The 11,994-nt window shown below is 32.6% G+C and overlaps 1 protein-coding gene across 1 annotated transcript in view; it reads right to left on the bottom strand.

Moving 5' to 3' along the window:
• Positions 1-932: 932 nt before the first annotated feature.
• The window catches only part of LOC144979691 (folylpolyglutamate synthase, mitochondrial-like), a 30,978-nt gene continuing 19,916 nt past the window's right edge, over positions 933-11,994 (bottom strand). Inside the window, exons 8-12 of the mRNA XM_078926612.1 lie at positions 11,890-11,993; positions 11,187-11,239; positions 9,528-9,603; positions 8,378-8,444; positions 933-7,762 (exon numbers count right to left, since the gene is read on the bottom strand). Of these exons, the coding sequence (XP_078782738.1) occupies positions 6,939-7,762; positions 8,378-8,444; positions 9,528-9,603; positions 11,187-11,239; positions 11,890-11,993 (1,124 nt within the window). The 3' untranslated portion in view covers positions 933-6,938. The remainder of the gene's footprint in view (positions 7,763-8,377; positions 8,445-9,527; positions 9,604-11,186; positions 11,240-11,889; position 11,994) is intronic.

Genomic DNA, 11,994 nt, shown 5'->3' with positions numbered 1-11,994 from the left:
AATCTCGTTATCAAAGGGTTAACAATTCAATCTCATTATCAAAGGGTTAACTATTCAATCGTGGACATAAATTCAAAAAATGAAATAAATTTTTTTTAAAAATTAGATACGACATAGCTGGAACAAAAACCGGATATGTAACAATCAACTTTACAATCATTAATGCAAAATGAAAATTAATTTGTGTTAAATTATATCGTTAGACAGCATAAACATTTTTTGCAAATTAATAACAATTCAAAAAAGAAAAAAAAGGCGAAAACAAAAATTTTTATAAATTAAAAAAAAATATCAATCACTCCATGGGGTAGATAATACAATGCTATTATTGACTTTTTAAATGACTTTAAAGAAGAAGAAAACAAGAATGTAAGATTAATTGTTTAAAAAATTGACTGGATTAAAAACATTTTTAGAAAGACGGGAGTTTGCAAAATTCTTTTCACAGGGTGTAGTATTTAAATATAATAAATGGATAACTAGAAAATGGAAACCAACAATCAAGGATAATACAAGGTGGGATAGTTATATTTCAAAAATAAATCTGAACAATCCTAGAACGATTTTCATTTCTTTTTTTTTTTCTTTCTTTGGCTTTCATTTTTATTTCTTTTCCCATTCTTAAGAAATAATTTTTTTTCCTGTCCTTGAGCGAAACTAACTCTTATTTATCATAACTTGGAATGTATTTGAAAAAAAAGGCAAAGGCGACAAATGGAATTAGACAGCTGGATCATAAAACGCTGACATCCTCAAATCATCTGCATTGTTATTTAACAAAGCTGGCTTCAGGTTATGTATTATAGAAAACAAATAAAAATTTCCTGTCTAAATGTAATAACGTATAAACACTACAGTTTAAATTTTGCTTGGAGTTTTATAGTCAGCTGGTCTTTCCTCTAAAAGTGAGTTAAAGGCTATTTATTTCTTGATTTTATTATTGTCAAAAACATTTTTTTTTAACAAAATCTAAATGTCCTCTTTATATTTACAAACTATCTAACCTTCTTTCAAAATTTTCAATAAGTTCTTTCTCGTTTTTCTTCCAGGAGTCCCAATAACTCAGCTGGTAGGAGACTCACCTCACATGCATCAAGTACCCGTCTTAGGAGCAGTCTATAATATTTTTAAAAACCCCTCTGTCCAACAAGAATGAGCTGGGTAGCTGGGTCTATTAGATCAAGTGGAAAGTACTTCAAGATAAACTAGTGTCCAATTGAAAGGACACAAGACAATTGATAATGTACGAAACGCTAAAGAAACTAGGGTAAACTTGATTTCAAATGCAGTGAGGCTCTGATGAATAACTTCTTTTTACTGAAGATTACAATATCTATCCAGTCCAACATTTCCTTGTAAGTCAAACAAGTCTGATAAAATCGAGGCTATCAAAGAACAGACAAAATTCATCTTGGAAAAAGTAAAATAATATGCAACTATGTCCATTTCTTCATTATTGTAGTTTTCAATGGCAATTTGCAAGTGATGGTTTTAGGGAAAATTGTATCACATAAATTTGAAAACACAATTAAAAAAACAAAGAGCACAAAAATTATTTTCAAATTTGAAAATTGGAAAACATATTAAAAGGCAAATTTTTAAAAACGCGTCATCCATTTAAAGATATATAATTGGGACATTGGTCTTTAACCACAAGCATGCAAATTATAAAGGGAAAGAATGTAATAAAGGAGCAATTTTGATTTAACATGTAGGCCAACTCTGATTAAATGGTGAAACAAAAGACCACTCTGCTGGGTTTTTTCCCCCACGGCCCAGTCTTGAATCATAATATTATACAACTTCACAAAAAAGACGCTGAAGATTGATAGCTATTCAGAGACTTTGACAATAGGGAACAGAGGCATGTAATTCAACACAAATAAGACTTGACATAGCTACAAAGATATAAACAGTCCACATGCAGAAGTCCCAAGTTTAATTTAAAAGCTGAATATACGTGTCCCACTGCCTCGATGTGGTTTGTTTGTTTTAAAGGGTTTTACGGCGCTTCCGACACATTTAGGTTATATCAGCGCCAGTAAAAAGGAAGAAAATGGGATGGTATAAAAGTTCTAGAATTACACTTGAAGCAACCAAGAAAGTAAGACAGGGGAATTGGTTCAAATAGGGAACAGATGTAGATTCCAAGAGCATACCATCAGTGTACTTAAGTTTGAGATCACTAAAAGTCTCATTCTGACACAAGCACAGGCCCCTACTAAAAGGGAAACACTCAAATGTTTACAAATCATTGTGTATGAAAACAAAAAATAATATTGTGTATAACAGATGATTTACAAGAGAAAAAAATTTCATCTCCCAAAAACTCAACAATACATTTGACTGTTTCCCTCCCAGCCAGGGTATCCGGTCAGGACCAGTAATCTCATCCCAAGACAAAGACAGATAGCATGTTGGAATATAGATATAGGGGGATAAAAGACACAGTAAGTGTCTCCCTGTCCACTATGGGAAGTAAGAAAATCCCACCCAGTCAATGTGTGGTTTTTTTTTATAATCACATGTTGCAAAGTGGATTTAAATTTAACATCCAAATAACGAATTAAGATTGACATTTTGCAATTTAATGACTTAACATCCAATTCCGTTTTTAGCATCTGGTTCATCATCACCTTTATACCAGAGCAGGCCGTAGGCCACGTATACAATGTGATAATTTACTCAATAAATGCAAGTCCAAAGGATATAATAAAAACATTAACCTTGGCTTTTTATGTGCCATGCAATAGGAATTCGACAATTATGTATATTCACAAATATTTAAAATGGTGATTTGAATCAATAAAATTCAATACAAATAATTTTTTTTTTCAATTGCTTTACAAACATTTTTGATTGCATGCTTCTCAATCTCAAACACTTTTTTAATACTTAATGTTTGACTTTAGCAAAATATTTGAACATTCCTTCCTCCTGCCTTCATGACATTTAGATATCTTTCACTGAATGAATAGCAAGATCCTAAACACTAAAACTAAAATATATGAATCAACAAAAAAAAATTATAAAAAATCAATGAGGATTTTGCAATGCATAAATTAAGGACTAAGCTGCCTCTAGCAAATAAAAAGTGTAAAAGTGAAAAAAAATAAATAAATCAATATAAACTCTATAATCTTGAAAATTTGCGTTATTCCAGTTGAGATCAGTATTGTCTCAATGACTTCTTTCGCCCCTCTAATCTTGTATGGATTCATTTGGAAGTTGTGTCTGCACATCTGGCGACTTTAAGTTGTGATCTCCGATTGGCCACTCAAGTTTTTCAGTCCTAATATTCAAGATTTCAATTAAGTTGATCATTGTGTTAATTCGAGTTAACTGGAAAAGGCCAGTCATGGAAACCCTGGGGTGGAGGAATGATACAGCAATACAGAATCAGAATCGACACAGCTGAAACAATTGGACAAACAGTTGCCAGATCTATTACTCCAAAAGGAAGAATTAAAACAGGTTCATACATCATATATTAAAATTATCATGCTGACTTTAACTCGAAAATAGGCACCAAAAAAAGAAAACTCAGAACATGGAATCATTGGTATACATGGCCTAGGAGAACGCAACGTATGTGGTGAAAAACTTGTAGACTTTTCAATGGAAAATGAGCTGACAATAACAAACACAATGTCCCAAAGCCATAAAAGACGCCTCTACACATGGATATCCCCAGATGGAATGACAAAAAAATCAAATAGATTTCATTCTGGTTAATAAGACAAGAGGTGGAAAACATCGGTCAGGGATGTGTTCGTACATTACCAGGGACAGGCTGCAAGTACTGATCATGAACTCCTCACGGCTGGAGATTATTATATGTTGTAAGTCAAAGGGCATTTGGATATCAGAAGAAGAGTTGATAACACCATTGAAGATGCATATAGTTGCAAACTGCCTGTTCATACAGAGATGGTCTCTCAAATGGGTTGATTTTAATAAATTATGCAATACTTTTGTCACTCCAGATATTGATTTGTTTACATTCAGGATAAATAACCTACTACCCAGATCTATATCACTGTATTCTGACCCCTCACTTATGCCATCAATGCTTTCCATCATTCTTGGAATGGATAGTTGTACATTTTCCCTCCTTTTAATCTGATCTCTAGGGCACTATAAAAGTTACAAAAGGACAAAACTCAAAGGGCATTGATCATCGCACCAATCTGGCAAAACCCAGCACAGTCCAATTTATTTACGATGACCCAAAAATCTTCCATCAGACAAAAGTGCAATTCATCCACTTTACCCCAAGTTGAACCTGAAGGGATGCATCTAATCAGGACAAAAATGAAGACACAGGGACTGTCGAAGAGTGCTACGGAAATTTTGATGAAAACTTGGCGGAGTAAGACACAGAAACAATAGAACATCTATTTACAATGCTATGCTCAGTTTTGTGCCTCTCAGGACAGAGACCCCACGGACATATGTATATAAAGACGACAATTGAATTTTTAACAGAACAACAGCTTGATCTTCAATATTTGCACTGAATGGAGTCGTTTCAGATTACTTGTGTAGATTTATGATGGGAGTGTTAAACATGGGACCGAGTAGATCTACGCACACACCTAAAAGAGATATTTCCTTTGTATTAAAATTCTACACTCCTGTTCACCAGCTAGTGAACTTTATCTCTTGGGGCAAAGTTACTTATGATATGCACACTGGTTACTGGACAGAGATACAGTTGTTATACGTGATGACTGATGATAAACACACTTTGACTGTCTCTGAAAGCAAATCAGTCTTCTGTCTCTGAAAACTTTTGAAACATAATTGCTCATCCAATCCCCAAACCATCATTATAACATTTCATTCAATGAGGATAGGAGAATATGTGTACTGATTTACTTTAAGGCTTATCTAAAACAGTCCCAGCCTCTTAGAATGTTAAACAGATTATTCATTAGCACGCAGGCCCTTCATTTCGGAACTACAAAAGAGACACTAAACAAGTTATTCTCACTAAGTCTAACATCGATACAATTATCTTTAAGGCACATAGTACCAGATCAGCATCTTGCTCTGAAGTAGCTAAAGGTAAATATATATGGCATGTTCTTAACACTGCAAGGTGGAAAAGAGAAACGACGAACATTAAGTTCTATAACAAACCTACCGAAATACAACCCGAATCTTTGGCCAATTCTGTTTTATCCTCAGAAGGTTTTCAGCTTAGAAGTTTCCAAATGAATCCATAAAACATTAAAGGGGTGAAAACATTTTAAAAATTAGACGAAGCTTACTTGGAAGATGAAGTATAATTGTAATTCTTTCGTCCCTCAATGTTGTAAGATTCAATAGCCCACTGCTCCCATCCCAACTTCACAACAGCAGGGAATGTGCGTAGTCCAATTGATCTATATTATGATTTCATGATAGTGGTATATGGTTGTGATTATTTTATGCGATGGAGTAATATTAAAATTATTCAGAGCAGCTATTTTGGAGTTAAAGAGTGGTCAGATGCACAGACAGAGCTTCTTCCATTTGAATCTTACAACATTGAGGGATGAAAGAATTATTATTACACTTCACCTTACAGGGAAATTTAGACTAATTTTTAAATAATTAATATGAGCTGAGGTATAACTTAATTTCCACATAAAACAGTGAGGAAAGTAGAATCTTTCTTAAAGACAACATATATTATTTTGCAGTATCATCACAACCATTCAGTAGGAATTGGCTGAGCGCTTGGAATAACCAATGAAAAAAATGAGCATTTATATAGAACAATACCCACTAAATGTGCTCAAAGCGCTTTACAAGGGGTCCCTAGCCTATAGCAACACTTGACATAGAAGATGAGACATGACATCTTTTAGGCGATAATACATTTTTTTTTTCTGACAGAGACAACGCTATTACCACCAGGTACTCATTTTACACCTGAGTATAGTCAGAGAATGTGAGTAAAGAGCCTTTTCCAAAGACTCAACTATGCGCCGCTCAGAATGGGACCCGAACCTAGGTAACTACTTTACCACATAGGCACACATATGAAAGAAACAAAAAAAAAAAAAAAAATAAATAAATAAATTACTCAACAGCCTCTATAAAGGGTAAAATAATATCTATAGTAAACAGATTTTCAAACTCAAAACCTTTTCTCATTTAACAACAGAAACAAATAAAATATTTTACTTAACATGTGAGATATATACAAATTTAAAAAAAAAAAAAATTGAATCCATCTGCAAAACCCAACTCTTCACAGCCTCTTTTGCATTTTCAAATTTCAATTTACTACATCTTTAAAATGTGGTGTGTTGTAAAACTTCAAAACCAGAGATAAGTATGTGTCTCACTGATGAAACCAGGTAATGTTGTTATTCCTTTTCGATGTAGACAAAATTGTTTGGTTTTTTTTGTGTTGATGAGGGAAGAGTGACATTTTTCCATTAATCTTTTTTCATATCTATCAGTTAGTTGCTTTATTCAATCCATACAACTGAACTTTGAGCGTATGTATAGATAAAGAACAAAGTTGATGTCACTCAGCTCTTTCTTTTTGTTTTTTAGACAGCCATTTAATGATTAGTTCTCACTAATTTCTATCAATCAGACTGTAAACATTTAAGGTTACACATAGTTTTATGTGTTGATACATTATATCTCGTGGCAGATGTTGCATTTTACTTAAATGCATAGCATCAATAGAAGCATTAATGAAAAAGACCTGTTAGTATATGCATCATACCAATAAAATAGCAAAAGATTAAATGACAGCCTCCATTAGAAAATGGGGTTGACTCCAATATGTCTCTTCAAAGGATGATTAAAGCAGCATTAATATATATCATTAATCATTAAACTAATTTCATGAAACCGGATAGACCAACATGTGAAGACGCCTAATATCATCTCTCATTTTTATATGGGTGTATCAAAACAGCGTTCCTCTATCAGTTATTCATGTCTGGGTCAATCACTCCAAGGACCCCACCCACCAATAAAAGACTTCCTGTCACTAACACTTGAATGTGATCTGCATCTGCGAGGACTGGGGGAGTTGGTGGTAGGTCGATATTCCAATCCTTGATAAACAGTGTGTGATCCTTCCCTTGGGTGGCCCACAACAAGCCTTGCAGAACGCATGGAAATGATTGGGATGGTGGTGATGATGATGATGATGATGACAAAGAAGAATTATAAAAACAATGAGATGTTGTGGCTGATTTTTCTGCATCCTCAACAAGCTGGCTGTCCTTTATGGTGGAATGCTTCACTTGGTAGTTTTTAATGATATTGTTGTTATTGTTTTTGTTGTTGTTATTATTGACATTGTCCTTTTCGTTGTTGTTGTGCTTTGTTATGATGCCATCATGATCACCATTCATAACATTACTTATTCTCTCGTTCGTTTCATGATTGTTAGAATTAGACGGTGACACGTAATTCCGTGAAAAACATTTGTCAGCAAAGTGGACAGGACTATTTGGCAATCCAAATGCGTTTTGTGATGATGATGATGATGAAGTAGAAGGTGATGCTGAAGGTAAAGCAACTGGATTAGAATGAGAAGAAATGTGATGCGAGCCAGACAATGAATTTTTGTCAATTATTCTTTTTTTAAATGTAACTTCATCCGACCTTGTAGTTTGAGCAGTTCTCTCATCATCCAAATCATGTTTCAGGCTGCAATGGTTATGGAGTTGATCCCAACTCAATCTGTTTTCTTCAACTTTATCTAACATGACTTTGGAGGAGTACTTTGGATTGATTTGATCTATAAGAAGAAAAAAAAAAAAGACAAATGACATTTTTAGATGAAAAAAAAATAAATATTGTTTTAAAAAATTAGAGTAAGTTGTGTCTTTTCAAAATGAGCCAGAGAGAAGCTGAAATATATTTTTGAGCATATAATGGTAGCATTATTATTTAGACAGATAATTAATCAAGTAATTTACCAAAATATTTATCATTGTTTTAAAAACATTTCTTCTATTACAAAAAATGAAGACAAAAAGTATGTTTGTGAAATAAACATGAAACAAGAATTGAATTTTTTTTCCCCTTTCATTTTATAAATCAATGGGGTTTTTTAATAAGAACTTTTACATTTTTATGCCATATCAATGCTGGTAAAAAAAGAGACGAGAAAATGAATGCATTATGAGTTTAGCCTTACTTACAATAGCCCAAGAAAGAGAAAGACAGCGACTTGGAGTATGATAATGAAGCCGTGAATACAGGCAACATAAATGGAATATACATATTTTATACTCTTTATACGTCTTGTTCTGTCACTGAAACGGGACTGGATGCTTTATAAATAAACTGTATTATTACTTTATTATCATTTACTATTTATATCCTATCATGTGCTTGTCCTCAATTTTACCTTTACAGGAATATTCCACTGTGGAGACTGTGTTAGTGCAAAATACAGCAGCATCAAAGTTGCAACCCTGAATGAAGAACATTAGATTTAAAATGAATAGCGAGAATTAAAGCAATACCATAACATTGAGTAAATCCATCAAATGTCACTAAATAGCAATGATGGAGATGATAATAATAATAATAATAATAATAATAATAATAATAATAATAATAATAATAATAATAATAATAATAATAATATAATAATAATAATAATAATAATAATAATAATAATAATAATAATGAATAATAATAATAATAATAATAATAATAATAATAATGATAATAATAATAATAATAATATAATAATAATAATAATAATAATAATAATAATAATAATAATGATGATAATAATAATAATAATAATAATAATAATAATAATAATAATAATAATGATACAGATTCTTCCCGTTTAATAACCTTTTGCTACAACAAATCAGATTCACTTCCATTCCCATGGTTATCTCTGTACATTTACCTCAGAAAAAAAAAATTTAGTAATATTGCAAAAAAAAGTGCCTTTTTGAAAACAAATTCTGAACCATCATCTCTTAAATTAAACTTGATAAATCCTAGAAGAAAATAAATTGGCCAATAAATTCACTAGTTTTTCTGTCAAGGCAATCTTAAAAGGAATAAAGGTTTTTGAGTAAACATACCTTAAAAGAAATAAATGTATTTGAGAAAATACATAAAATCAACAGGTGATAACAAAACGGCTTCCACAATTAATGGGGTTGCCAATTCAAGAGGCAAAAATTTACTGAACTTTTATGCAAACACACAGACTGACCCCTTTCGGAGTGATGGACTCCAGTAAGAAGACAGTATGTACCACTTTTTTTCCGTTTAGCAGGTGATTGGAAAATATACTGAGGGTTTATAACGTACTGAATTCCGTAAATATACAGAAAATTGGCACCCTTGAATTAACTTTAAAAAAAAACAACATTATTTTTAATTCCTAAAAGGGTTAAACAGATATAAGTTGTCCACTTGTATTTCTATAACATCTTGGTCTCTTTTCAATTAATTTTTATTTTTATACTAAAAACAAATAAATAAATAAATAAATAGAACGAAAGAAAGAAACCAACAAAACAACCAACCTTCAGAATTTCCAATAAAGGACCAGCTTTTCTCTCTCCTGTTACATTGAAAATCATCACACGAACGACTTTTCCCCTGTTGAAAAAAAACACTATGCAAACATTGCTGCTTGAAGCTCGAAAAAATAAATAACTGTAGTAAATTGGAATAGAAGAGTTAATTTACAGAGACAGATGATATGGATGTTTTGGGTTTCCCCTTTGTCAACAAAACATGATTAATGAGACACTAAAGACAAATGGGATAAGAGAGGATGGAATTGTTAAGGTAATTCGCCTTTACAATACCATCCTCTCATCTCTCATGTGTTTTGTTGACAAATGGAAAACCCGAAACATCCACATAATCTGTCTTTGTCCATCAAATATAAGCTTCTTTTCAAATTTCATTATTGTTATTTATGAAAAAAAAAATAATCTAAAATCAGGCTAAAGGGCTAAAATGATCTGATCATTAATATCCTTAACAAATAAATTCCCAGATGGAAACATCTTGATTGCTGTAATATCCTCACAGAATCTGGAATGATAACTGATACATTCAATACAATATTGGAGGTCCCGATAGCTCAATTGGTAAAGTACTCGCTTCACACACAAAGGTATTGAGATCGAAGTTAAGATTTTTTCTGACCCCTGTCACCCCAACAGTGACTGGGTAGCTGGGTTTGCTAGATAGACTTGTGTCCTGTCCAAAAGGTAGCAAACAATTGCTGTTGTCCATTTCACACTGTAGAAACTGGGATAAACTCCAGCTCTTTGGGCCTAATGGCTTTCAATACAATATTAGAAAATGATAAATATAACAATAATAATAATAATAATAATAATAATAATAATAATAATAATAATAATAATATTAATAATAATCCACATTTAATGGAGCTAACATCATGTGACAACAAATAAAAGAAAATAGCCCTAGATCCCATTTAAGATGTGTGCAGTCACAATTTGCACTTTTGACCCAAAAAAAACTTTGGAGTCATTGCTTTTTTAAATGAGTTATTGTATAGCTCAATATCCACTTAAAATGCTCAAAGCACTTCACAAGGAATGCAAAAAGTTACACTTTTCTAACACTTAGGTAAAAACATGATGCTGAAAGGCATCAATACAATTTTTTTGACAAAGACAACTCTGATTGTTATCACCCAGGTATTCATATTTTACACACGAGTATGGTGAGAGAATGTGAGTAAAGAGCCTTATCCATGGACCATCAGGTCAGAAGGTGAGTGTTATACCACTTGATCACAAGACTGCAATATTTCCATCAAATGTTTTAGCAACTAAAATCGTCCTCATTTTGGAAGGAAAAATTAAAACTTAAAAAAAAAAAAAAACTTTCCTCAATGGAACACTAATTAGAAACATAACAGGGCTGGCACTGATGTCCACACATAGTTGCAGCGCAGCTCTTATAACTGGATGCAGTTATCAGCTCGTATTAACATTGTTGTAATTGACAAAATTGTGTGTTTGTTTGAGAGTATTTTTCATTATAACATGGAAATAAGTACACGGCGGCTGGTACATGGTCAGAAGTTGGAATGGGTGATGATGATGAAAATGACACTCCTAACAAAGCTCATAATGACAACAGCAACAATGGCGAAAAACATAATCAAAATTACACTTGCAAAAATATATACTAACTTTAAAGATTTCATTTCTTGATCAGCCTTCTCCTTGAACCAGTGGCAACAAACCTAGATCAGAAGTGATAAATCGTTAAGTAATTACATTAAAAGCGATGGATTGTGAGGCTGAATTTCAGAATGTGGTAATGTAATACTAAACACAAAACATGTGTACTCTAATTGGATCCAATAATAAATTCTTCATTAATTTATCTGTATGTATTCATTTTTACGAAGAGGGAAATCGCAATGTCAGTGATATGACTCCAGCTTCAATGAATCAGGTTAATAATAAATTCAGAAGGGTTAATATATTTAAATAATAATATAATAAATGAGGCAGAAGTTACAAGGGATGAAAAAAATATGATCCATCTGTCTTCCCTCCCAGCAAAAGACCCATGGCAGAGCCAAATGATCCCATTCTAAAAATAAAAGAAGATAAAGCCACATGGAAAGGGCAAATATTATAGAGGAATACAGACAGCAAATTTAGACAATAACATCGCCCATCTTCAGCCTGCTTTATAAAGAATGTCAACCACAGCCTTTATTTGTCTCCTGTGTATTGAGCCCTGGCCGCCTGTGTAAAATCAAGGAATCCTAACCACTAAACAATATCATGGGATGCAGATTTTTAGTCAGGATAGTATACTTCATCTTCTAGTACTGTATAAAATTAAATGCCTACCAAACAATTTGGTAATATTGGCATTTACCTCCACACTAGCCTTGGTATGAGCCCCGTCCAGATAATATGTCACTGGCATGCCAGGTCTTGTGATGGTCTGGGCCCTACCTGGCCACACAACTGACGACAATCC

The sequence above is a fragment of the Berghia stephanieae genome, chromosome 9 (assembly GCF_034508935.2).
Source record: "Berghia stephanieae isolate SIO BIC M18660-M18661 chromosome 9, UCSD_Bste_1.3, whole genome shotgun sequence".
Lineage (NCBI taxonomy): Eukaryota > Metazoa > Mollusca > Gastropoda > Nudibranchia > Aeolidiidae > Berghia > Berghia stephanieae.
The sequence above is the reverse complement of the archived record's forward strand: the minus strand, read 5'-3'. Positions and strand labels throughout refer to the sequence as shown.